At 60.4% G+C, this 27372-nt stretch overlaps 1 protein-coding gene across 5 annotated transcripts in view; it reads right to left on the bottom strand.

Moving 5' to 3' along the window:
- The window catches only part of PRR5 (proline rich 5), a 53008-nt gene that overhangs the window by 1974 nt on the left and 23662 nt on the right, over nt 1–27372 (bottom strand). Inside the window, exons 2-8 of one of the 5 annotated variants that reach the window (XM_024992321.2) lie at nt 24243–24365; nt 15354–15434; nt 13427–13475; nt 11938–12028; nt 7148–7239; nt 6677–6817; nt 441–576 (exon numbers count right to left, since the gene is read on the bottom strand). In XM_024992321.2, coding sequence (XP_024848089.1) covers nt 441–576; nt 6677–6817; nt 7148–7239; nt 11938–12028; nt 13427–13475; nt 15354–15434; nt 24243–24355 — 703 coding nt within the window. In that variant the 5' untranslated portion in view covers nt 24356–24365. Of the gene's footprint in view, nt 1–440; nt 577–6676; nt 6818–7147; nt 7240–11258; nt 11361–11937; nt 12029–13426; nt 13476–15353; nt 15435–24242; nt 24627–27372 lie in introns of those variants that run through there. The other 4 variants (XM_059886798.1, NM_001101305.1, XM_024992322.2 and 1 more) reach the window with 4 other exon arrangements.

Raw genomic sequence — 27372 nt, 5'->3', positions numbered from 1 at the left:
AACCAAGGGGCCCAGGACGCCCAGGCACGCCCACCCCGTAATCCCTCCACACCCCCGGGAGCCCCCAAATAAGCCTGCATTTCTTGGGCTCTGGGCCATTGCACGTGCTGGGTCCTCGTGAAACCCCGACCCCAGGACTGAGCATGGACGTGACTTCTGTGGGGAATCCAGGGGCCTCTGGGGGGCTCTCAGAGGAGCCACGGCAACACCACTATGCTGTCTGCCCATCAGGGCAGCCCTTAAAGGAGGGACCCCCAGGTGACCCCCCGTGTGCCCAGTGACCTGCATGCCCCACGGCCAGTGGGTACTTGGGGCAGACCTGCTACATCTACACCTCTGATTCGGTCTGGCCTTTCACCAGAGGCTGGGGTTCCCAGGCAGAGGTGTGGATGGGGCCAGGGGCCACCCCGCCCTCCACCCCAGGCCCAGGCGACCCCTACCCAGGATGCAGGAGTGTGTGAAGGCCCCCTCGCCAGAGTAGAGGCCGTAGGTGCCCAGGTAGGGCGACACCACCTTCTGGATCAGCGTCTCCAGGCGCAGGTAGTCCTTCGTCACGCCCCGGGACTCGTGCACCCCCTGCGAGAGGGAGAGGGCAGGAAGGTCACTGGTCAGCCTGTCACTCCCAGCCGAGCCGGGCGCAGCTCAGAGGCCACCACGAACGGCCCGACCCACCCCCTCTCTCCGGTCCTGGCCCCCATGGTAGGAGCCACTGCACCCTCCCTTTCCAGGCGTCTCTCCAGTTGGAACCTCTGAGCCACTTCCTGCTTCAACGCCCTCGTGGGGGCCCGCTGCACACAGCAGCTGGTGTGGCTGGGAGGCTGAGATGTCCATGGAAAAGGCTCTGAGGCTAAATCAGGACAGGTACCCTGAACCCCCACCCGGACAGCTGTGTATCCCCTTCTGTGAGCTGGCTTCCCAGAGGCTCTGGGCAGTCACTGGGCCAAGCTCATCGCCAGGGCCCCCTATCTCACCCACTTGTCCCGGGGAGCACTGCAGGCAGGCAAGGCTGCCCCCAGGGGCGGGGCCCTGGTCCAGGTCCGCATCCCAGCTGGGGGGTCAAGCCCTGCCCATCTGATAGCACCATCCATCCCCCTCCCACGCTGCCAGGTCCTGTCCAGCTCCTCCCAACACGTCCCCTCACTCGGAGCTTTAAAGGGCTCTCCACCTGCTCCCATTTCATTGGAACCAAGGCCTGAGCATTGAGGCTGCCCAAGGGACAGCCTTGGTCTTGCCCACAGCTGTGAGCCCCGGCAGAGGGCTGGGCACACAGCAGGATTTAGTGAGCTTAATCAAGGTTGTTTCCGAATGAATGGATCATTCTCAAAGGACTGCCAGCAGTTAAGAAACAGGACACACCCAGGTTAACATTAAATGATGGTTTAAAACAGGAACAGAATACAGCTCTATGCTGCCTATGAGAAAGCCACTTAAAGGATAAAGACATGCAGACAAGAATCTGGGAGGGAACAAAGGAGATAAAACGTGTTAACAGATCACAGCTCACCGACCTTGGCAGGGAAAGCCAATTTCAGACAGGACCGACTTCAGGCCAAAGAACTTGGGCAGGAATAAGGCAGATCCCGAACTAACAATAAAGAGGTTGATTCTCCAAGTTGATACAACAGTCTCTAATGTGAACACACCTAACAACAGAACAGGAGACTACGGAGGCCAAAAGTGGTGGGGCTGCAAGGAGAAGCAGAGAGCCCACAGCTAGAGACTCCGCCCCGGGGTCGGAAACAGACCCAGCACAGAAACCCAGGAAGGACGCGGACAGACTCAGCACCACCGTCAACCAGCCGATACAATCGATGTCTACGGACAACTTTGTCCAACAGCAGAATCCACATTCTTCTCAAGCTCACATGGGGCATTCTCTAAAACAGACCATACTCCAGGCCATGAAACACACCTCGACACATTTGTAAGGACAGAAATCAACGTCTACTCTCAGACCACAGAAGAACTAAACCAGAAACAGAATAACCGATAATCTCCAAATACACAGAGATTAAACAGCTCACTTCTAATTAACACGCGGGTCAAAGAAGAAACCTCAAGACCTATTTTTAGATATTTTGCATTAAGTGAAAACCTAACATCCAAATTTACGGGCTGCATCAAAAGCAGTGCTTAGAGGGAAATTTAAAGTACTGAATGGATACATTAGAAAATAAAAAAAGTCTAAAATCGACTGTCTAAGCTTCCACCTTAGGAAACTAGAAACAAAAGCACAAGCTCAATCCAAGGTAAGCAGGGAAAAAGAAATAGAGCAGAAGTCAGTGAAACGGAAAACAAAAATGGGTAGAGAAAACCAACAAACCCAAAAGCTTTGAAAAGATCAATAAAATCCACAAGCCTCTAGCCAAGCTACTGAAGAAGAAAAGAGAAGATAAAAATGACTAATATCAGAAATGAAAGAGGGGAGGACTTCCCGAGTGGGTCCGGTGGTTAAGACTCTGCTTTCAAGGCAGGAGGCATGGGTTCAATCCTTGGTTGGGGAACTAAGGTTCTGCATGCCAAAACCTGCCGGGAGCCATCTCCCGGCATATTGCATATTGAGTGCAGCACTTTCACAGCATCATCTTTCAGGATCTGGAATAGCTCAACTGGAATTCTATCACTGCCAGGAGCCAGTGGCAAAGGTCATGAGGAAGGAGGCTTGGCATACGCAAAGGCGGGATCGAGCCTCAGGAGTCCCCCTGGAAATTCTCGAGCATCTACCCCCAAAACCAGAGTCTGCCTACTTTCCGCTTTGTGCTCTCACCTACACCTCTGACTTTACAGGGGGCTGTCCCCCACTACCTCTCTCTGAAAAAAAGAGTTAACTTACAGCTCCAGTTAATAAAGTTCCTGGGTGTGATAGTGTTTCAACCTACAAACTCCTTTGGAAGTCCTCTAGCCTGCCTGAAAAGGTTTTTCCAGCCACAAGTGATTGCTCAGAGCCTCCCAACTGTGAGAGGCATGAGATGTTCTAAACTGTCTAAATACAGAGTCCTTTGAGAAGTTAAAAGATTGATTAGAAATTGTATTGAAGGGTTTTTCACTTGTTGGGCCAATGTTTGCTGCTAAGTCTCCATATCCCTTACCTGCTGTGTCCCTGGCAGTGTATTGATTAATAGAATTGGTGTAAGTAGTAGCTTTAATGTTTGTAACCTGGGACCCTTGAGTTAATTCTTTTTCTTGTTGTAGCCCACCACACCTTTGCCCTATAGGAATGCAACTTTAATGCTTTTGGAGGGTGGCGCCTGCCTAATCACCTTTAGAGAAAAATAAGTTTTCTGAAGAAAGGGTCTTAAAATGTTAACAGGCCTCCGGGCCAGAAGATGATGCAAATCACCTAAACTTTTGCATATGATAAGTTTGCAGGAAGAAAGCCTGGCTTACTCCATGACTCTACCCCTTCCCCCATTATCCTCTATGCATGCTAAGTCGCTTCAGTCGTGTCCGACTCTGTGCGACCCCATAGACGGCAGCCCACTAGGCTCCTCTGTCCCTGGGATTTTCCAAGCAAGAACACTGGAGTGGGTTGCCATTTCCTTCTCCAATGCATGAAAGTGAAAAGTGAAAGGGAAGTCGCTGAGTCGTGCCTGACTCTTAGCGACCCCATGGACTGCAGCCCAACAGGCCCCTCCATCCATGGGATTTTCCAGGCAAGAGTACTGGAGTGGGGTGCCATTGCCTTCTCCATCCTCTATGCATAACTTAAGGTATAAAAACTACTTTGGAAAATAAAGTGCGGGCCTTGTTCACCGAAACTTGGTCTCCCCATGTCGTTCTTTCTATCACCTTCTGGCTGAATTTTTCCTCTGAGGTGGGGAAGCTCGTCAAGCCTACTAATTTTGCCTGGGCTTCTAAGATCCGACCGGGGAGGCCTTAGTGTCTCCTCTCCTTCGGGAGAACGGGAGGACGCCTGCGGCCTTCGTAGGTGACGTAAATTCCCTGCTTTGTAATTTTATTCAGCCTCTTTTCTTCACTGAATTTTCCTACTGAGCTATCTTTATTTCAGCCTCTTTTCTCCACTGAATTTCCTCACTGAGCTATCCTCATTCTATTACTCTTTATATCTTTGATGAATATTTAAATAAATAGGTCGCCAATGCCGTTTCTCCTTCGAATACCCTGGATCAGCCGAGGCTGGACCCCGGCAAAAACCCAACCCAAAGCAAACAAACAAACTCCCACAAATAAACAGACAAAACGAAGAAATGAAAGAAGGAACGTCTTATTACAGACCCCAGAGTGACGTGCGCTCAGTCCTGTCTGACTCTCTGCGACTCCATGGACAGAGGAGCCTGGCAGGCTACAGTCCCGACTCAGGGATGGAACCTGCATTGGCAGGTGGATTCTTCACCACTGAGCCACCTGGGAAGCCCTATGGATGCCCCCGGAAGTCATCCAGATGAACATGGAGGAATTGTCCCCGCCCCCCCAACCACAGCACCATGAGTGAGGATGTTACTGATGAGCTATGCTGGCCGTTGCACAAACCGTATGTCCTTTCATTCCCAGGACTTGTTTATGAAGCCTGGTCTCTGCTCCCCTCTGCACAGTGAGGAAACGGGGCCCCGGGGCTGCGTTATTTGGGTGAGCTCAGATGCAGGGCTTCTTCCCCGGTGGCTCAGATGGTAAAGAATCTGCTGCCATGTGGGAGACCTGGGTTCAATCCCTGGGTTAGGAAGATCCCCTGGAGAAGGGTATGGCAACTCACTCCAGTATTCTTGCCTGGAGAATCCCCATGGACAGAGGAGCCTGGCGGGCTACAGTCTGTGGGGTTGCAGAGTTGGACACGACTGCTATTCAGCTTCCAGGACCCCGTGAAAAGGAACTATGACTCCGCAGGTGGAACTCAGTAGGCTGGGGAACTCGGTGCACTTGGAGAACACAGTAGGCCCTCAACACACGCTGACCAGGTCCATCTGGGGCTTGAAAACTGGGGTCAGGTTCACCGCGGGGCTGGGACAAGGCCATGCAAAGTGGAGGCCAAGACAAGGGCAAAGGGCCGAGGCTGGTGTGCGGATGGCAGCCAGGCAGGGCAGGACGACGCTGGGGGAAAACGGGCCCAAGCCCAGAAGCTGCACGAGGCAACAGGGACCACCAGGGGTCAGCACTGCCCTGGCCCGGCCCCCACCCCGGGGCTGCTCCTGGGATCGAAGTGAAGGCACTCAGTCGTGTCCGACTCTTTACCACCCCGTGGACGGTAGCCCACCAGGCTGCTCCATCCATGGGATTCTCCAGGCAAGAAAACTGGAGTGGGTTGCCATCTCCTTCTCCAGGGGATCTTTCCAACCCAGGGATTGAACCCGGGTCTCCCGCACTGCAGGCAGACCTCTTTACCGTCAGAGCCACCAGGAAAGCTCTCCTGGGATTAAAAAAAAAAAAGCAAAGGTTAGTCCCACAGTCACGTCTGACTCTTTGTGATCCCACGGACGACTGCCAGCCTGGCTCCTTTGTCCATGGGATTCTCCAGGCAAGAATACTGGAGTGGGTTGCCATTTCCTTCTCCAGGGGATCTTCCCAACCCAGGGATCGAACCTGGGTCTCCTGCATTGCAAGCAGATTCTTTACCAACTGAGCCACTAGGGAAGCCTGGGATCAAGGTGACACCTTATTCCTCGGCTAGAAATCCCAGCGTCGTCACTTCCTGCCCCCAAGAACAAGCACCACGGAGGACTCGGCACCAGTTTCTTCCCATCATCCTTGAACTTGCCCCCAGGGAGGTGGTCCTACTCCATCACACAGATGAGGAGACAGGCTGAGATGCAAAGTCCCTCCAGCTGTTCCCTGCCCCTCACCCACCCGGGGCAACCCAGCCAGTTCAGTTCAGTCACTCAGTCGTGTCCGACTCTGCGATCCCACAGACTGCAGCATGCCAGGCTTCCCTATCCATCACCAACTCCCGGAGCTTGCTCAAACTCATGTCCATCCAGTTAGGTGATGCCATCCAACCATCTCATCCTCTGTCGTCCCCTTGGATCAACAGCCCCACCCATCAACAGAAACCCAGCCGGGTTGGACCTAAATCCCTCTGAAATCCCAACTGCAGGCCTGGCACCCTGCTTCACTGCCAGGACAACCAGCTCCCACTGGGAGTAGCCCCTGGACCCTTCAGCCCTCAAGGTTCACTAGCCCCTTCCTGCCCTGCAATCTTCAACCAGCTGCCCTGGGTCTCCCCACTGACCAGCCTCACAGACCCTAATTTAGGAGGACTCGCACATGCACGTGTGGGTTCAGGACAGTGAACTGGGTTTGGAGCCTGTCCGCCTCCGGCGAGCAAGGACTCTTCCCTGTGAGCCTGAGGTGGGGTGGTTGATGGTGCTCCCCCCGAGCTGTGACAGTGAGGTAAGCTGGCTCACTCTAGGGTGCTGTGCTCACCACAGGGTGTGGTGGTTTGAAGAAAGGTCCAACAGGAAGGTCTGGAATTGCTGTGGGGAGTGGGAGGTGGTGGCCCCCAGCCCCCCCGCCGGATGGGGGCACGTTGGGGCCCAACCACGGGGACACTCCGTCCGCACACCCCGGCTCCCCGCGGGGTCCCAGGCTGGCCTCCTCCTCTGCCCCGGCAGCTTCCTCTCCCTCCCAGGTTCTTCCCGAGGGTCCCTGCTTGGTGGGTCTCACATGGACAAGAACCAGGCTCTGTCCCCAGGGAGCCTGCCCCGGCGCCCGAGGCCCCACCCACCTGCAGCACCAGCAGCATCTGCACGATGGCGGGGGGCACACGGGCGTGGGCCCGGGCCAGCGCGTCCTCCAGCTTCACGCCCAGGGTGATGGTGTTCCGAAAGTGCAGCAGGGCCAGCTGGCGCACCGACGGCTCCTTGCCCTGCAGACACGCGGCCGCCGCTGTCACCGAGACCCCCCAAGACACTGGGACGGACCCGCTGACCCCCAGGCCCCCGTCCACCCTGCTCTCCTCCCCAGACGACCCTTGTTCCGAGGAGAGAGGGCCCCACGTGGCTTCCTCGGAAGAGGGAGGGGTGACCGTCACACACAGAGACCCTCCTTCGTGTGGGATACTGAGCATTGCGCAGGTCTTCCTGGGGTCCTGGGGAGGCGGCTGCCTTCCGTCCATCTCGGGAGGAGGCGGCGTGCGCAGGCGCAGGCGGCCCACGGAGAGCGGAGGCGCGCCCACCTCCAGGTCCCGGCCGCTCACCTGCACGGGGTAGAAGACCGCCTGCAGGGTGGGCAGCACGTCGCTGAAGAAGAAGTCCCAGGTCTCCGCCAGCGAGTCCAGCAGCTTCTGTCCTGTGGGCACAGGGACCGTCATCACCACCCCAAGGGCGCCGGCAGACGCTTCCTGTCTTCCCAGGTCACGCATCACCTCCTCGCACCCGGGGGAGGGCACGGTCCCGGAGCTGACGCAGGGCTCTGGAGGTCCCCCCCGCCCCACCCCCGCCAGGGCGATAGAGCGGGGACCCCCTGCTTCTCCTCCCGGTGCCTCAGTTTCCCCACAAAAACAATGGGGCTTGGGGTAGGGGGTGCCCTGTAGCCCAGGGCATGGGGCTCTGTGCTCCACTGCAGGGGGTGTGGGTTTGATCCCTGGTTGGGGAACTAAAATTTGCAAGCTGTGAGGTGCCGGTGGCCGGGGGCGGGGGCTGTTAATACTCTTCTCCCAGAGCTGATGGAAGGAAGCCAGACAAAGCAGGGCCTGGGGCAGAGAGCGTATGGGTGTGTGCGTGTGTTCCTGTTTGCACCACACACAAGCCCCCGGGTGCTCCACTCACACGCTCGTCTCATCCACTGCCCCCCAGCACCCTGTCTCTCTGTCTCCCCCAGCAGACACTGGCAAGGCACCTACACTGTGCCAGGCCTGGCACCAGGGACCCAGCTAAGCCCCTAACTGCCCAAGTCCCACCACGTTGACAGACAGCAGCGATCGGGGCTGGGAGCAGTGGGGGTGGGGAGTGACCCCACCAGGCAGATGAAGAGCTGGGCTTCAGAGAGCGTCTCTCCCTCCAGGGCCCGCGTCCCCACCACCTGGAGCTGCCTAGGGTAAGCCCTGGGGAGCCAGGATGACGGCCTTCAACAGCTGAAACCCGTCCCAGGCAGGAGGGAGTCAGGCAGGGAGGGCTTCCTGGAGGAGGTGCTAGCCGAGGGTTTGCCTGGTGCCCTGACACCCTCGGCAGACGGAGGCAGACGTGTTGGAAGCAGGCGTTTGGACAACGGGAAGGAGCGACGCCAGCCACAGGTGGACAGACTCTCAGGGGAGAGTCCCTGAGATGGATGGATCCAGCTGGATCCGCCCTCCCCTCACCCTCAGGGGAGGGACATTTTGAGGTGCCCCTGCGCTGGCTCTGGGCATCCCCAGGAAATGCCAAGTGCTGAACCCTTAGCCCTTCTGCCTGGAATGAGCGGAGAGCCGGGGTGAAGGCTGCCGGCTCAGGACGAGCAGGCCGCTGGGGTGTCTCGCTGAGGCCTCTGCTGCTGGCCGGGACCCCCAGCAGGAAGCCAGACCAGCTGTCGGCTGGGGACACACGGGCGTGGTGGGTCGGTGTCCCTGGGAGCCAAGTGGCCAGGGCTGCAGATTGCAGGTTGGCCAGCCTCCCAGACCACACCACCCATGCCTGGCTCCTGGAGGTTTCCCTGGGAACCAGGTTGGTGAAGGGCCCTTGCCTTTTAAGTTCCCTTTCCCTGCGTTCTGGGGTGCCCCCCCAACCTGTGAAGTCCCCCAGTCTGTGGAGATGCCAGGCTCGGAGAGGGCAGCTTGGCGGGGGGAGGGTGACCGTGGGGAGGAGGGGGTCTCTGCATATGACCCGTCTGCCTGGTGGCCAGCTCCCGGTCTTCCCCCGGGGCTCCACAGCGGGCTGCCTGGAACCCAGGACGGTGGGTGCCCACCCCCTAAGGAGCTTGGCCTGCACACAAAGGTCCCTTGAGGTCCCCGCCGTCGCCGGCGAGAAGAAAGGCGGCTCAGTTCCCGGGCGGCCGTGGGGTGGCTCTGGGCGTGCGCCAGCCCGGCGTCTGGCGGAAACGCAGGGGAAAAGGAGATCTTGTAAAACCGAGCACGAGCCGGAGCAGAGCTGCACGCAGACCAGGGGTCAGGAGGCTCAGCCGTCTCTTGGCTGGGCGCTCTGCTGCCCGGGGACTGGGGGCGGGGGCGCTGGGGTTGTCAGCCGTGAGGCAGGCACGTGGCATTAAAGCCCGGCCCTGGGGGGCCCCCATCAGCCCAAGCCTCAGTGTGGTCCTCTGCGAAATGGGCATGATCCGCGTGTCCACACTCAGTAGGCTGAGCGCTGCCATGTAGCAGTCGCTCGCTGTTAGCCTGACGCTGACGGTGGGCCTCTGTGGTTCGCAACCAACCTGGCAGGATCAGGACTGCCCAGGGGTTGGATAGCCCTTGAGCCGGTTCTGGGATGGGGGTTTGGTCAGCCTGTTTGCCTTCCTTTGGTTTGATCATGCAGGCCCCGGAGACAGAGATGGGCCGGGCTGACCTCAGCTCAGGTCTCAGCCTGAGGCAGCGAGACCCCGGGGACAGCAGTGACCCCAGGGCAGCTGGAAGGGCCACCACCGCAGGGGCTCAGAGGTGAGCGCATGAGGGTCACTGCAGTGGAGGTGGGTGGCCTGACCTCTAACAAGCCGGGACTCCTGCAGGACAAGGCCAAGCCCAAGGCCTGGACCCTACACGAGCCCCTCGGGTCCCCCTCAGAGACCCCGAGGGTCTGCCTGCTGAGAAATGACCCGGCTGCAGCGGAGTCCTTAGAACTGTCACCTTCAATGGGTTCCCTAGAGAGAGATGCCATTTCACGGCCCCTCGGGGCTTCCCACATTTCCAGGAATCAGTCTGCTCAGGAGCAACGTTCAAGGCCTCACTGGAGGCTGGAGTGGGCAGGTGGCAAGGTCCTGGGGCTGCCCCGCGTGGGGCCGCCTGCCTCCCAGCAGAGGCATGGGCTGAGGACGTGGCTGGCCACAGGGAGCAGGCTTTGGGACTTAAACTGGGGTAGAAGGCAGTGGTGGGGTGGGCTCCCAAGGCTGCCTCTCGGGGTGTGGCTGGCCCCTGTCCCCACTGCGTGGGCTGGAGGAGGCCACATGTCCTCCTGAAAAGACCACATTTCAAGGCCTGACTCCATGCAGCCCTTCCTGACTGCCAGGTGGAGCCAACCCTCTCTTCCCCAGGGCCTCCCTTCCTCCTGACACCGATCACACTGGACTGTCGCTGTCTGCTCCACATCTGTGTGCCCAGCTGGGCTGTGAGCCCTTGCCAGGCAGGGCCCAGGTCCACCTCCAGCTCCCCAGAGGCCCCCCGGGGCCTGACCTGTAGTGAGCACACTGATGGAGCCTGTCTGACCCCCACCGAGGTGGGGACAGAGGGAAACGACGTGTCTGTGGCTGGCTGGGGATTGGAGGCCGGGCCCTCTGGCCCCCAGCCTGGGGCTCTGTGCCGGTCCCCAAGGCCAGGGGAGGTTGGATGGCGTTAGTGCTCCCTGCTGGGTGGCCTGGTGGCCACGGCCATCATGGGCAAGACTCCACCAAACTGCACAAAGCACCTCTTCTCCAAAGGGCCCAGCTCCCTTGGGCCGGAGCTGGTGGGAGGGCAGGCATTGCTGGAATGTGCCGAGTCAGGAGAGGGGAATGGGAGGGCCCCTCCGCCAGCAAATCCTCCTGCCGGCTCAGGTGCCACCTCCTCCAGGAAGCCTGCCCAGATCCCCAATGGCCTGTGCCTCTTGTCCCCACGTCTGTGGTTCTCACGGCCCTTCTCAGGCTCCTGCCTTGGCCGCTTCCACCCGACAGAGGCAGAGCTGGTGCAGAAGGGACAGAGGACACAGCTCTGAGTTAATGCTGAGTGCCCCAGGCCTTGGTCTCCATCTCTGTGAAATGGGCTAAGGCCCTTGCTTTCCAGGGTCAGTAAGGATGCAAGGGGGAACCTGGAGCAGCAGAGAGAAGAGTACAGATTCGGGTGCCGGGCTGCCAGGGAGGGGTCGTGTAGCCCGGGCGAGTGACTCAGCCCCCCTGTGCCTCAGTGTCCCCAGCGTTCAGTGGCTACAACGATGGAAACTTCTGCATGGGTCTGTCAGGCGATCCAGGAGTTGGGTGATGGAAGCTGCTGGGATGAGTCCAGCACCCGTGTGGGGCTTGGGTCTGGCACAGAGAGGCCTGCCCCGCACGGGGCGGGGCACACAGCAGGCCTGCAACAGCACATAATCAGCCTGAGCTGGGTTCTCTGCATAACTCGATTTATCTCTATGCCAAGTCACCCCTACCAGGAGGCAAACACACTACATTTATCACCCTCCAGCCCACAAACATGGGGAACCCAAGGTTTCTGGGACCTGGCCTGTCCTTCCAGAGCTCTGGGCCCGGTCAGGCGCCTCCCTCTCCTCGCTGAGGGCCGCCGTGGGCAGAGAGGCCAGCTGTGACTCCTGGCCCGGTCCCTAGAAGGGCAAAGGGGATACACTCTGGACCCGGATGCCCTGGGTTCCAATCCCACCTCCACCTCTTAAAACACTGTGGTTCTGGATGAATTGAGGGCCACTGCTGCCCTGTTCCCAGCTATGAAATGGGTACAATGACCGAGAGGCCTCACAGGGCCCCAAACCTCGGCCGGGAGCCCAGGTCAGCTGCTCCTCTGGCTGGGGGCTCCCTGCTCTGCCATGTCCCGGGTCTAGACCACTCCCCCTCTGGTCCTCAAGGATCCTGATGGGGGTTCTCCCAGGCTGCTGGGACGGGGTTCCTGGGGGCCAGAGAGCCTCGTGGGCAGTGAGGTGAAGCAGAGGCTTTCTCCCCGACATTCCTTGGCCCTCCAGGGCCCCATCAAGGTCCCTTCCCAAGATCAGATCTGGGCCCCGCTGCCCTCGAGGCATTGCTCCTACCCCTCTGAGCCTCCTCGCCCGGGAGGGCCACCCCACCTTCCCAGAGCCCTAGGTGGAGCCCAGGTGAAGCCAGGGTGCCCAGGAGCCACGCCCTCAAGCAGCCGGCACCCGCTCCCGGCCCCAAGACCACCACACTCACCCTCGTAGAAGCGGATCTTGTCTCGCAGGATCACCATGCCTTTCGTCAGCAGCTGGTTCTGCAAGGCCCATGTGGAGATGCCGTCACCGCCCTGGGGTGGGGGGACCCAGGGCCCCCAACACTTACTTCCCAGCAGGCAGCTGAGGTCCTGAGGGGAAGGGGCTCACCGATGACCCACAGCCCGCCTGCCCCAGAGCTGGGACCTCAGCTCCTCTAGTGGACAGGGGTGACTGACCCAATCGGGCTGTCCTGAGACAGAAGAGGGTAAGGAACCCCCAACCTGCCCCCCAGAGACGGGCCAGGCTGGGGTCTCCTGCTCCAGGCTGAGCGGGTGGGCAGGTAGCTGCCCCTGAACTGCACGTGGAAGGGGGGTCTTTCAGGCAAGAGGGGCTCCGTGACCAAAGGATGGCGTGAGCGTGGCCATGGTCCACCTGAGACTCAAACGGTAGCCCCCGGGACCACCCCTCAAGCAACACCAGGTGGCTTTCACAACAGCTGGAGCAGCCAGAGAGCAGGAACAATCCGGGGGCCAAGGACCAAGGAGCAGCCCCGGCCCACGAGGGCATGTCACTCGGCTGCAGAAAGGGACGAGGCTCTGACACGGGCACGACGTGGAGGAGCGTCGACAACGCTGTGCTCAGTGAGAGAGGCCAGGCTAAAAGGCCAGGGGCTGTGCAGTCCCACCACACAGGTGGATCCAGGCAGAAAACAGATCAGCGGTGGCCTGGGGCTGCGGGGAGAGGGGAAGGGGGCGAGGACAGGGTCTCCCTTCGGGGTGACGGAAAAGGCCTGGGATCAGACAGTGGGGACAGCCGTCTGTCCCCCCGAGAAGAGCTTTGAGTATGCTGACTACTGCACTGCACTTTGTTCAGAGGCAGGCCATGCAATCTATCAGTTTACACCTCAATAAAGCTGCTACGTTAAAAAACCAACCCTACACCCACAGGATGGGGAGGGGCCCCAGGCTGGTTCTCACCCCCCGCTCCTGGGCCTGCATGTGGACACCCCTGCCTGTACCACCTCGGCCTTCCTGCCTGTGCAACCTCGGGGGCCCCGGGCCCAGTGTGTTCATTCTCTTTGCAGGCCTACGGCTTCTGCAGCACCTGGGAAAGGGCGACCTCGGTGACCCCGGTGCCGCGCTAACACTGTCACCACACAGCTCAGGGTGACACAGCCCAGGGCTTGTAGATGAAGAACACCGGGACTCTGGGGACCAACCCTGGTCTTCCAGGAAGAGGCGGGCCACCAATCACAAAAGTGACCTCGAGCCCCGTGCCAGGCAGGGCTCTGAGTCCTCACCTGCCTCTGATCGCGTAACCGCCCCAACAACCTGAGCTGGCTGGCTGGGGAAACTGAGTCAAGGCTAGGTAGACACCTCGAGCCCAGCACGCCACGTGCCCACCGGGAGCAGGCACCCCCTTCCCACCCTGTCCTTTCCAGCCAACTCAGGAAGCAACCCCAGGCCTGATGGGGAGCAGAGCACACCCACCTGTAGGTACTCCGTGAAGAAGGACCCCAGCTCCGTCTTCAGCAGCTGCCTGTGGGGGTGGGGTGGCAGGAGTCAGAGACCTCATGGTGCTGGTGAGGGTGGGGGTGGGGTGGGGGCCGCCTGCAGCAGGAGACCAACCCCTAGGCCCGGAGGATGTGGCCAGATGCTTCTCCAAGATAGACGAGTGGCCAGTAATGTGGGGGAGGTAGTTATCAGTCAGGTCAGGGGAAGGCTGACCACTGTCAGTCACCAGGGAACCAAACCCAGACCCCGACACCCGCCCTGATGGTGTTAGAATCAAGGCCCCAGGCTGTAACACGTGCAGGGGAGAAGCTGGGGAAAACGACCCCTCATACTCGGTGAGAAGGAATGCAAGACGGCGCAGCCGCTGCGGATAATGGCTGGGCAGCTCCTCAAAAGGTTCAGTGTAGACCTGAGGTTCAGTGTAGACCCCCGAACCCCACCCTTAGGTGCAGACCCTGGAGCAATGGGAACAGAGGTCCACGCGAGGTCTCCTACATGGATGCTCCCAACAGCCGAAAGGTGCAACCCACCCAAACGTCTGTCAACACAGGACTGGGGAAACAAAAGGGCGTGTTTTCATACAATGGGGTATTACCCGGCCATAAAAAGAAACGAGGCGCTGATACCTGCTCCAGCCCAGACGAGCCCAGGTGTGGAGGTGCACTGGGCCGAGAGCAAGAAGCAGACACCAAGGCCACGTGCATTATCGTATGACTCCATTTACAGGGAACATCTGGGCAAACCCACGCAGATGAAGTGGACTGAACCTCCCAGAGGCCGGTGGTGGTGGCAGGGGGTGATAGGGAGTGACTGTTAAGGGGTCTGGGTTTTTCTGTGGCAGGGTAGGGGGGTGGGGGGTGATGAAAATGTCCTGGAATTAGATAGTGCTGGCAGTGGTACAAGCTGTTGAATGGACTAAGAACCACTCAACTGTACACTGTAAAAAGATAAATTGTACTTAAAAAAAAACAAACATATACGGGCTTCCCTGGTACCTCAGACAGTAAATAATCTGCTTGCAACAAAGGAGACCCAGGTTTGATCCCTGGGTCAGGAAGATCCCCTGGAGAAGGAAATGGCCACCCACTCCAGTATTCTTGCCTGGGAAATCCCACGGAGAGAGGAGCCTGGTGGGCTACAATCCATGGGGTCGCAAAGAATCAGACACGACTGAGCGACTAACACTTTGAAGGGCCATCTTAGGTCTTCAGGGTCGGGGTGGGGTGACCCTGTCCCAATCCCTCGTCTACTCCTGCCCCGAGCTCACGAGGTTTGCTGCCTGTTTACCCAGGGTGCAGGGACAGGATGGCACTGGTCGGGGCATGAGAGAGAAGGGCATGGAGGTGGGAAATGCCTCCTTGAACAAGGTAGCTGTGAGGCCCTGGGCAAGTCTCTCGACCTCTCGAGCTCAGCCTCCTCCAGTACCACGTAGGACTAACGCCTCGGCCTTCCCAGATGCCCTCCACGCTGGTCTGTCCCAGCTCCCGCAGCCGAGTTCAATTCTCAACTGTTCGCAGGAAATAAGGGGCGTTCAACTGGGCTGTAATGGCCTTTCTGGGAACAAAACTCCCGTCATTAGGCAGGTGGGTCCTTCCTCTTTTAACAGAATAAATATCCTTCGCGATGCTCAACGGCAGCTGGGAATGTGGGCGTCATCTTGAGCCACTGCCCAAGTCCCTCCCCGTTTCCCCTGCAAAGCGGTCCTGGACCAGAGAGCGGGGTGTGAAGGCCACAGGACACGGCTGGGGTCAAGGGTCACAGAGCGGTCACCGCCCACCTCAGCTCTAAGGGTGGAACCTGGGGCTAGTGGACAGGGGGGCCTGCCCGGGGTCCCTCCTTCCTAGCACAGCCCTCCCACCGCTCCCAGACCCGGGCCCGCATGACGGGACAGATGGCCACTCACCGGACACCTTCGTTCAGGCTGAAAAGCTCCTGGTCGGGCAGCCCCTTGCGCTGGAAGACGGCAATCACCCCGTTGTGGATGCTGCAGGGGGAGGTTGGAGGGGGAGAGCAGGGTTGCCGACCAGAGGCCCTGAGCCCCAGCCCACCTTCCCTCTCCCGTGGCGCCCTGCCCGCTCCGCTCAAAGCTGGGCAATGGCCTCTCGCAGAGAAGGCAGGCCTGGAGCACACAGGTCGGCCGCCCCCATGGTACCCCATCTGCCCCAGAGCCTCAGATCCCATCTCGAGCTCCAGGCCTGTCACCGGTCACTTCTCCTGGAGCTCCCAGGTACCTTCCACACACTCTGCCTCCCTTCCCGTATCCCTGAACCCTCTACACCCAGGCCAGAAACTAGGGAACACCCTGTGATGGCCTCCTGCACCCCCGAATATAACTGCCTTGTGCTTCCAGGTGCCCTGGAGCTGGCCCCTGACCCCCTGAACTGGGTATCTGTGCTGTCTGCACCTGGCCCCACTGGGGAAGCTGCCCTCACCACAGGCCTTTGCTCATGTCCCTCCTTCAGGGCCCAGGCGGTCTCAGTGCTTACATTCCATCAGTATGCAGCCACGTGTTTACAGGTGACTTGTTTGATCGACTGGTTCCCACCACCATCTGTAAACCTCAGAGCACAGGCCCTGTGCCATCAGCGGCTGCGCGCTCACCCTGGCTCAGAGGAGAGCCTGGTAAGTGCTGTTCGGTCCTTAAGTCGTGGCCAACTCTTTGGGACCCCAAGGACTGCAGCGTGCCAGGCTCCTCTGTCCTTTACCGTCTCCCGGAGTTTGCTCAGGTTCAAGTCCATTGAGCTGGTGATGCCATCCAGCCACCTCATCCTCTGCCGCCCTCTTCTCCTTTGGCCTTTAATCTTTCCCAGCATCAGGGTCTTTTCCATGAGTCGGCTAGCGACATTCATCCTGACTCTTCCAGGCCCTCCAGATCCAACTGGCCCCGAAGCCCTGCCCATCTCTACCCCCGAGATCTCCGCTGCGCCATATCTTTCCTTCACACTCACCCGACCTCTGACTGCACAGTCAGCCTCACTGCACCTGCCTCCACCCAGGGCCCTGCAGATACAGCCTAAAGCCTGAATGTGGCATTCAAGGCTCGTCTGGAATGGTTCCTCCCCACCAGGCAGAGTACTGCTGCCATACCTTAGGGTCTTTGTATCCATTTCTCCTAAGGGGGTGGGTGGGGGTGGGGTGGTCCTCATGCTATCTACTAGGCAAGTAACTATTCACGCTGGAGCTTTGGCTCAGAGGCCACCGCCTCCAAGAAGCCCTCCTGACTTCCTCCCTTTCCCTCACCTCCTGGCACTTTGCCATTTACTTCCACATTAGTTCCTGCCACCGGCCATAAGCTCCCAAGGGTGAGAACCAGGTCTGGTGGCTCCACCGCCCTCCACTTAGGACCCGGTTGCTGCTGTAAAGCTCAGCACCATAGATTGCTTCTCAGTGTTTAGGGACAGCCGGACACCGGTTGCTGTGCATGTGTATCATGGAGTAGGCGGTGGCCACCAAGCTCCCAGAGCCCTTGGCAGTTCTCCCCAGGCCCACCGTTCCTAGTAACGTGGACTAGGACGTTCCTAGTTCCTAACGTTCCTAGTAAAGTGTCCACCCACTTTGCAGATGAGGAAACTGAGGTTCAGAGGGGCCAGGTTCCAGGAGGCCACCAAGCGCACCCAACGCTGCCCTTACTTTCTGTGGAGCCAGCAGTGGGCAGGGCTGCCAGCTTGCACCCTGGAAGAGGCAGAGCAGGGGCAGGGCCCACACACCCTGGGTGGGTGACGGCAGCTCTGAGCAGTGTAGGGACATGCCTGGGGACCAGGCCAGGTGCCTCGTCCCCTGACCTGCGGCCCGACCACCCCAGGGCCTGCTGCTGGAATGCCGCTTATTCCTGTGGCCAGGGCCACACGCCCTCCCACTTGCTTCCTGCCTGAGAAATGGGGGTCACAAGCGTGCCTGCCCTTAGGCTGCCGGGAGGATGAAAGCCTGGCCAGGCCCGAGCCTCAGTGTGGTCCCAGCTGGGATCACGCTCGCCTCCGTCAGGAGGCCTGTGTGGACCCGGCCTATAGCTCTGACACAGTCAGGCTGTTCCCCATTTACAGGCTAAAAAAAGTAAGAGTCTGTTGGGAAGTCAAACGGCCACAGGAAGCCGGACTGCAGCTGCCACCCTGAAATCCGAACAGCCGGGGACTCGCGCCGGGTGGGGCTGTGGGGGGTCAGCCCCTCCCAGTCCTGCCGGGGGCGGGAGCCCAGGGCACTGGCATGCGGGGCCCCATGGGGCCTGGCCACTGCGGAGGCTCAGAGGGGCCCGGCTGAGTCTTCCCTGCGGCCCAGGCCTCCGTCAGGCTGAGGGGACGGCCTGCGGGAAGGCCTCATCAGCCTCCCGGGCCTGGTCCTGCTGTTCTCAGCAGCCTCTCCAAATCCTTCCTCCTCCTCCAGTGAGCGTTCTGGAGGAACCCCAGCCCGCTCTGGTCCGCTGCCCAAAGGCCACCCTAACCATGTGGCTTTGGACGGGAAGACCGGCTCTTGGGAGAAGCCTTCTGGAGGCCCTTGGGGGTCCAGCACCCACTGGGTCACCTGCACCGCCCCCCGCCCTGCCTCAGGCCTTCGTCCTTGCTGTCCTCTCTCCTGCAGGCTCACCATGAAGTCAGGACCCTCTCCCCTCCCACCTGTGTGGGGAGTGTATTTGACCCTATCTTCTTCTGCAAGAGGAGAGGTCTGTCTCGATTATTGCCTGCTTCTCGCAGCCCAGGCCTCACACCACTCTACGTGTATGCAGAGCCCTGCCCAGCCCTGGGGTCCCCCTTGAGTTCCCCAGCCATCCTGGCCTCCTGCTTTGTGGACCCCGATCGTGCCCTGCCCATCTCCAGCCCCCATGCTGGTCTCAGTTTGCACCCCAGCTCTGGGCTCCCTGGCTGCACACCTCTGCCAAGACTGGACCATTCGTGCCTCAGTTTCCCCATCCGTACAATGGGACTCATAATCACAGCCACTGTAGGAGACACTGGGGAACAGATAGCGCCCTGTGGGGTTACGTGTGTCACACATCATCAGAGTTGACTGTGGGGGTGGGGGGGCAGAGGGTGCCCCTAGAAGCATCCACCATGGCTCTACCATCTGCCCTGGGTTTTTCTCCATCTCCTTCTAACCATGGCATGAGGTGGGGACTATGACAGTCCAAGCTGCAGAAGGAAACGGTGAGGCTCAGAGAAGCCAGGGCACGCCCAGTGTCATACAACTTGATGCCTGGTGGGGCCAGAAGGAAGCCTGGGGCCCACCGTCCTCCCACCCCATGTGGCTGCTCCAAATAGGGGTGGCGGCCAGGCAAGGTCTCTGCAGCTGATGTTCCACGCTGTTTCTAAAGTTTTGAGTTGGGTCAAGAATAAAGCCCTGCTGGGATAGAGAGGAGACCGGGGGTAGTGGGATGGTAGTGGAGAGGCAAGGCCCTTGTGGGTCTTCTCCCTTCAAAGAGAAGTGAAACCCCAGCCCATGGCCTCCCTGAGCAAGGCAGGCAGGCCCAGCCGGGACACGGGCAGTGGCCCAGTGGAAACCGCAGGCACCCAGGGGCCCGAGTAGAGACCGACCCGTCACCTCCTCTTGCAGGGAGGCCCTCTCCAGACCTCCCGCCCACCTAGGGAGACAGGATGGCAGGAACCAGTCTCAGCACCTGTCACCCGAGCACAGGGCGAGGAGAGAAGCCTGAACCCCTGGGTGAGGCTCCACGGCCCCCACGATGGGGCCCAGACCTGCTGCCCTCAGGGCTGGCCAGGGTCCCCGTGCTCAGGCCAGGGGAGGAAGGGCTGACTGTGGGGCTCTGGGGGGACCTGCCTTGGCTGCCCTGGCGTGGGCTGGTGCCGGTGTGGGGCCGCCAGCAGGTGGGACCCCAGCAGGGCGGGACCCCGGCCGCACCTCTCACTGGCACTCATCCGTCCTTGTAGGAAACCCTGGCAGAGAGTAAGCAGGCGACAAACCCTGGCAGGTCACACAACACATCTCTAGGGACTCCTGGGAAGGCTGGGGCCAAGGGCGAGGCCTGGAGGCGCAGGCCTGCCCCTTCATGGGCCCTGCTCTGCTCTGGACCTGCCTCTGGAGCCTCAGGAAATAAGCGAGGAGTGCAGGCCTCCGCCAGGTGCGCCCTCACCCTCTTAACTGCCTGGTGCCCCAGACTGAGTATGTGGGAGCGGCGGGGATGCCAAGCACAGGCCCCCACTGGCCTCCCCTTCCCGCTCCCAAATACCAGTCACCCTGGAGGTTTTAGCCAGCCTCCTTCGGCCACCCAGAGACCCCCATGAAGTGGTGGCAGGAGCTCTGGACTTAGAACTGGACAGGTCCCCTCGCCTCCGAGTCCTCATCTGCAAGGTGGGGGCAGGAGTCCCACCTTGCAGGCTGCTGCAGGGAAGGAAGGCAGCCTCTTCCACGCCCAGGGTTGGGACAGGGGCCAATACCGGTTGGGGGTGGGCCGCATCGGAGGCATGCGGCGTTCAGGGCCCAGGAGGAGAGCCGGGCACAGGATGCTCTGCACTCCCCGCCCCCCGCCTCACCCCTCCAGGACCAGGGATGGGTGGATGAGCAGGGCGGGCTGCAGCCTCTGGGCTCTCACCACCAACCCCCGCCCGGCCTGGCCCCAGTGGACATGAGCCCTGGGCTGTGGCTCCAAGTCGGACCAGGGTTCAGACCCAGCGTTAGCAGGGGCTCTTGGTCAAGGCCCTTTTCTTCTCTGGCCTCGGTTTCTCTGAAGACCACCATCGCAGCCTTAGAGACGGGTCTGCAGGAGCAAGAGGACCCCACCACTGCATTGCATGGGCTCCTACAGCCGGAAGGCAGGCAGGCGCCTGGCTCAGGCATTCAGGCGAGGAGTAGTGCTCCCTAATGGTCTATATCCTGTGGCCCAAATGCAGGACTCAGGCCAGGGTTTGGGGGGCTCTGCCTGTCCCCCAGCTGGCCCCTGAGCTCAGGGACATGACCTTTGTGCAGCTCGACGCCCCACACACACAGAAGGGTCCAGACCGAGCAAGGTGCTAACTGGGGCCAGCACAAGGACAGGGACATAGCATGCCACCTCCGAGCCCCTGGGGAGGGGACCAGGGGCTGTGTGTGGGGCCGACAGGTGAGGCATCCAGCCCTCTGCAGGGCCAGCCCTGGGCCGGGCGCGGGGCACAACCCGCCCCGGAAAGCAGCCGCAGGGACTTAGGAAACAGCTGCCGACGGTTCTGCTCTAGTTTTTGGTTCGTTGAGTACGGCCCGGTGGGCCAGCCCTGCACCCAGAGCTCCTCTGTGCACCCACGGGAGAAGGGAGCACAGTCCCCCACCGCGTGTGGCCAGTGTTCACACTCCCCGGTGGTTGTGTTCTTCCCAGCACTGACTACCACCCGCTCGGGCCTCGTGGATTTCCTGCGGCCCCGTTTACCTCCTGACCCCCTTCCTCGACTCCCGACTCCATGCCTGGGGCTGGGACAGTGCCAGTGGGTGAACGAATGGACAAAGGAAGGAACGGCCAGGTGACACGTGGATGCCGCCGTCATGGGCACATGCTCTGTGTTTTGTCCCACGTCCAGATGAGGGAGCAGAGAGAGGCCCAGGGAAGTCAAGAGGACCGGGCCAGGTCACTGCAGTGGGTCTCCGAGAAATTCATGTCTTCCCAATGCCATAGATCTTATTTGTAAACAGAGTCTTTGCAGACGTAATTAGTAAAGGACTCTGAGACAAAACCAGTCTGGATTTAGGTTGGGCGCTACATCCTACGAGTGGTATAAGAGGAAAGAGAGGGAAGTTTCGGCAGAGAGACACAGAACACAGAGAACGGAGTGGCATGGCCAGAGGCCAAGGAGCCACAGGGAACTGTAAGAGGCAGGGACGCTCTCCCCTGCAGCCTCTGGAGGGAGCGAGGCCCCGCGGACACCTGATTTTGGACTCCTGCTCTCCAGACTGGGAGAGAAGGACTTTCTGTTGTTTTGAGCCACCAGTTCAGTTCAGTTCAGTTGCTCAGTCGTGTCCGACTCTTTGCGACCCCATGAATTGCAGCACACCGGGCCTCCCTGTCCATCACCAACTCCCAGAGTTCACTCAGACTCATGTCCATCGAGTCGGTGATGCCATCCAGCCATCTCATCCTCTGACATCCCCTTCTCCTTCTGCCCCTAATCCCTCCCAGCATCAGGGTCTTTTCCAATGAGTCAACTCTTCGCATGAGGTGGCCAAAGTACTGGAGTTTCAGCTTTAGCATCAGTCCTTCCAAAGAAATCCCAGGGCTGATCTCCTTCAGAATGGACTGGTTGGATCTCCTTGCAGTCCAAGGGACTCTCAAGAGTCTTCTCCAACACCACAGTTCAAAAGCATCAATTCTTCGGCGCTCAGCCTTCTTCACAGTCCACCTCTCACATCCATACATGACCACAGGAAAAACCAGAGCCTTGACTAGACGGACCAAGTTTGTGCCAATTGTTTTGCAGTTGCCCTGGGAAACTAACACGGCCACGAAGAAAAAAGGGGTTCACTTTGGACTCAAAATGAGGTGTCCACAGCTCAGCAAGGCAGGCCCCGCACTGCCCCATGCCCCGAGGCTGTTGTCCTGGGGATACTGCAAGGAGGCGGGTGGGCCAGCAGGCAGCCAGAAGAGGCTCAGGCCCCCCGGTGATACCTGTGGAGCTCCGGTGGGGAAGACCCTGCCCCTCCCTGACTCAGGGCTCTCTCTGCCAGGGGGAGGACAGCAGGCGCTGTGCTCTGCGGCGTCAGCATGGGCAGGCCTCCTGGTCCTCTCGTTCTTCCCCTCTAAATGGGGGTGCGGGGTGGTAATTGTATCTCCCTCCCCGAGTTATGGTGGCAGCAGGCAAAGTGAGCCAGGGGCCCCTCGCAGGGGCCGAGCCGCAGGAGTGTGGCAGGGCAGGTTGAGCTGCAACGGGTCCAAGGCTAGGTGGTTAGGAGCCTGGGGGGAGCTGGCTGCCAGCCGGGTCACACCCTACAGTCCGCCAGGGACAGGGCACAGAACGGCTCTGAGGTCCTAAAGTTCCTTTAGGTTAAAACAAAAAACAGTGGGGGTGCCCATGTGGCCTCTCCCTACAGGCACCCCCCTGGGCTCCAGAAGACTCAGAGCCGATCCTAGGGTGCCCCCACCTCTGCCTGGAGACCCCCGAGAGCGCTGAGCACTGCAGGAGAAAGCTGCTGTTGGTGAAAGCTCAGGAACCAGTAGACTTCTAGCACGCGCGTGTGCTCAGCTGCTCTGGTTGTGGTGGACTCTCCGTGACCCCGCGGACGGGAGCCAGGCTCCTCTGTCCATGGGATTCTCCGGGCAAGAATGCTGGAGCGGGTAGCCACTCCCTTCTCCAGGCGATCTTCCCGACTGAGGGACTGAAGCCGTGTCTCGGGTCTCCTGCTCTGCCAGGCGGGTTCTTTATCAGCAGTGCCACCTGGGAACCCGTGAGAGGCCCTCCCAAAACCTATCCCGACAAGGCCCACCCTGACATGTCCCCAGCATGAATTTGAGCTTGAGTCGTGAGTTACCAAACACCTATTAGGTGCTAGACACATGCTGAGGGCTTGAATACAGATCTTCACCTTTAATCCCTACAACAGCCTGGAGGTGGGCATTTTAAAGGACAAGGAAATTGAGGACCAGGGAGGCTCAGTGACTCTCTCAAGCAGGGAAGAGGCAGACCTGGAATGTGAACTAACTCTGTCTGTCTCCTCGGGCTGGATCAGGGCAGAGACAAGGAGGGGGGACTGCTTTTCTCTCAGTGCTGCGGGTGGAGGAACTGCCTCTTCGGGCAGCACGTGGTCACTGGGCCCAGGAGATGCCCTGAGGGGAGTCCTTCCCTCCGTATCCCCACACCAGTCCCGTAAGAAGGAATGTTGACCCATGGGGAAACTGAGGCCGACTGGTCCCTAACTCTCAAGCCGTTCGCAACCTGGTAGAGGACAGAAGCGAAGGGCACAGAGGATGGTCTCAGGCTGGCAGCCCTGTGCTTCCCGCCACGCTCAGGAATAGGTGAGCGTCCACGCTGACAGTTGGTTTCCTGGTGGCCCAGACCACAGACGGTGGAGCATCTGGCAGGGCGTGTGCAGTGGTGGGGGCAGCTCACATCCACAGCCCCCCTGGACAGCCTGCGCCCCTCTCTTCTCCTCTCCTCCCACTTTCCTTTTGGTGGAAATTATGTTTTTGAATAGGGCTCCTGAGCAAACACGGTGGGAAATCCCACTAAACAAATCGTCTCTTTTTCCGGATTCCCCCAGCCTCGCTCTTTAAACAAAGCTGGTGGGGTGGGGGTGGGACTTCCCACGGCCCCTGCTAGTCTGGGAAGGACTCGCTGGGGGAGGGTCGTCTCAGGAATGCCAGGCAGCTGCTGCTGCTGCACCCCTGCTGACAGCTGGGAGGGCAGGGGCCCTCCCCCCGCGCTCAAGGGAAAGCCGGCCGCCCCGACTCCCGACCGAAGGGACCTAAACGCAGAAACAGGAAGCAGAGCAACCCATCGACTGCGCCCGCAAAGCTCATCTGCGAAATGGGATAAATACTTCCTGCTCTATTTACCTCCCAGGTTGCCAACAGCAGGGGCGAGGGGCGAAGACGTGGGAAGACCCCGGGAGGAAGGCAGGCTTGCGGGATCCAGGCCCACCCCGTCACCCACCAGCTGCGGGGTGGGGTAGGGGTGCCCCTGGCGCCAGCCCCGGGCCCGCGGTCTCGTCCCTCCGTTCTAGAAACACGTCGCACTAAACTTCCCTCCCCGCCCGCGTAACTCCGGCGGAGCGAGTTCTCCGCAACCCGGGAGGCGCAGAGCTGCCCCCGGGCACATTTCCTCGCCCCAGGCGCCCCCCGCCCCCGGCTCTGGGACCCGCGGGGCCGGCCGGGAGGGCGCGGCCTTACCTGTCCCAGGTGGCGTTGGCGCAGGCCCGGCGCTGCTGCGTGCCCCGCTCGTCCGCGGCGGTGGCGGCGGCCGGCTCTCTCTTGCCCAGGTCACTGAGGCTGGGCGAACTCATGAACTTCAACCTGCGGAGAGTCCTCATGGTGACCTCCCCTGGCGGCGGGCTCCGCGCCCACGCGCGCTCCGCGCCGCGCCCTGCGCCACGCCGCGCCGCGGGCCCCAGCCGGCGCTGCGCCCTCTACGAGGAAACTTGGGCGAAAGCAGGAAGCCGGGCGGCCCTCCCGGGGCCCGCCCCGGCCCCGCGCCTCCGCCCCGGGCCCCACGCCGGCCGCTGCGCCGGGTTAATCATTGCTCCGAACGGCCGCGGCGCGCAGCGCCCGGAGCTCGGCGGATACCGCGCGGACCCGGCGCAAAAAGGGCCCGGGGGCGGGGCAGGACTGAGGGGGCGGGGTGCAGGGCCGGGGCGGGGCGTGGGCGTGGCCTCCGGAGAGGGCGTGTACAGAGGCGGGGCCTAGAGCTGGGGGCGGGGCCTCCACAGAGGGCGTGTGCAGAGGCGGGGCCACGAGCTGGGGGTGGGGCCGGCTCCTCCAAGGCAGCCTTAGCGGCCCTCCTGGGGTCGCGCTCTGGGTTCCCTCTATTCTTCCAAGGGCCACGAGTGCCCACCAGAAAACAACACGCACGACTGCACAATCCGACCCCAATCGCCCACCCCGCGACAGGCCCTGCGGCCCCACCCCGACGGTGCTCTGCTTCGTGCCCGGTCCCGGACCCCTGCTGCAGTTGTTGTGCCAAGTGCCCCCTACCTCGCCATCCCTCCCCACTAAAGGCTGCGCCCAGACAGATTTCTCAAGACCCCGCCATGTGGACACAGGCTCCTCCCTGGTTCTCATGAAGGCTAACTAGGTCGAGGTCTTCAGCCTGTTTTGCAGTTGAGAAAACCAAGGCTCAGAAGGTGAAAGAACCTGCCCAACGCCTTACAATGAACAAACGGTTTGGGATGCCCATGGGGCTCCCTGGCCCTTGCCCTCTCCATCAGACAGGGCAAGACAGTGTCTCTCCCCTCCTGTGTTCCCATGGCCTTTCCCGAAGCAAGGCCTTTATCACCAGAGGCCTGGCCTCACGTCTTCCTGTAAATGTCCCGCGTGCATCACTGGGGGAGAGGAGAAGCAGAGCCTGGAGTCCCAGCATGGGAAGGAAGGGTGCTCAGGCCCCCTCCCCCCAGTGCTGTACAGAAGATGGAACTGAGGCCCGGGGCCTCCCAGGCCCCCTATCCAGGCTCTCTGTATGAGATTACACCGCCCCCACCCCGACCCCCGTCAATGACAGAGCCAAAGCCCCTGCCGCCACCCCCCTCCCCCACCCCGCTGGTCTTGGTAATTCAGCCCGATACAGTGTAGGTCCACATTACCGTCCCCACTCAGAGACTGGAATCTGCACCTTAGCGTGGAGGAGGTGGTGATCGCAGGGGAGAAGTCTGGCTCAATCCCCCGCCCCCTCAAGGCCGGGACTCTTTCTGCTGAATGCCCCAGGTGGGATGATTTGCCAAGCCCAGGCTGAGTAACCAATGAGCGTCTTTTGTGGCTCCAGGCGCAAGGATAGCCTCATATGAGGTGTATTGACTGGGGAGGAGACACTGTCCAGGGAAAATCACCCAACGTTTCCCAAGCACGTACTGCACACCGGACATTACCCTCATCCTCGGGAGGCAGAGTCCTGCCCAGCAAGCCCCCTGACTCTGAGCTCAGAATCGAGGGGTCAGAGACCTCTGACTCCCCCAGAGTCCATCACCCCCAAGGCTGAGACCTGCATGACGCAGCGTGAACGACAGGCCAGGAAGGACGGTGGTTTCCACACCCTTGTAGAAACAACTGTGGACCCTGTCTGCTCCTTCCACCTCCACCGTCACCTCCCCAGCCCAGGACAACAGACACCTCCTGACTGGTCTGCCTGGGGCCACCCAGGTCACGGGAAAGCCTGTCCTCCAGGTGGCGACCAGGGTGACCCTTGGCATACCATGTGCCCTCCTGCGCTTGGAGGCCCTGCTGGTTCCCACCACCCTGGGGATCAAGGCCAGAGCCTGAAATTCTTGGGGGACCGTCCCGCCTCTCCTCGTTCCCGCTTCTGACTGCCTTCACCTTGGGTTAGGCTCAGGGGTTACCCTCTGGGCATCTGATGACTTTTCCATGCGATGCCTCAAGCCAGGCATCCAGGGGGTCCAGGACTGTGATGTAGTTCACCACTACATTCCTGAGCTCAGTACACAATAGGTATGCGGTAAATATTTGGTTAAATGGATGGATAAACATCTGTCTCACAGGTGGGAAGGGATTCAATGCATTGTAAATATTGCCACACTGAGGCTTTCCTGGTGGCTCAGTGGTAAGGAATGTGTCTGCCAACATAGATCCCTGGTTTGGGAAGATTCCACACGCCTCGGAGCAACTAAGCCCCTGTGTCACAACTAGTAAGCCTGTGCTCTAGAGCCGCGGAACCGCGACTTCTGAGCCCACGGGCCGCATCTACTGAAGCCCGCACACTCCACAGCGCGGCTCTGCAACAAGAGAAGCCACCACAGCGAGAAGCCTGTGCGTGCCACGAGAGAGGAGCCCCTGCTGGCAGCAACTGGAGAAGAGCCTGTGCAGCAGTGAAGACTCAGCAGTCAAATAAATGAATAAAATTATATATATAAAAGTTGCCACACTGGACAGAGGCAGAACCACCGTCACTGCCCCTGGTGTAAATGCAGCAGAGAACCGCCAGGATCCGTCCACATCCCCGTGGACAGGATGAAGGGCGGGTTCCCTCGCTGGAGGGAGGCTCTCGGGCGAGGGCACTGCTTCGTGTGCTTGGCGCACTCAGGTGGGAAGAACTCAGCCACAGGCAGGGCCTGGCTGGCACGAGGGGCCAGCTCAGTGCAGAGGGAGGCTGGACTGTTCTGGATGTGGGTGGTAAGGGCAGTCCAAGGAGCGGGGCAGGAGTGGGGCTAGAAGAGGAGGGGCTGGGAGAAGTGGCCAGCCAGAAATGCCAGAGGTGGGGCTGGCAGTGCTGGGGGTGTAGAGGAGACCCAGGGGTCTTCTGTGTTTGGGCTGGTGATGGGCAGGGAGGGGCCCGGGGTGGGTGGGGGCTGGACAG

The sequence above is a fragment of the Bos taurus genome, chromosome 5 (assembly GCF_002263795.3).
Source record: "Bos taurus isolate L1 Dominette 01449 registration number 42190680 breed Hereford chromosome 5, ARS-UCD2.0, whole genome shotgun sequence".
Classification (NCBI taxonomy): domain Eukaryota; kingdom Metazoa; phylum Chordata; class Mammalia; order Artiodactyla; family Bovidae; genus Bos; species Bos taurus.
Note: the sequence above shows the minus strand (reverse complement) of the source record. Positions and strands in the feature narration are given on the sequence as shown.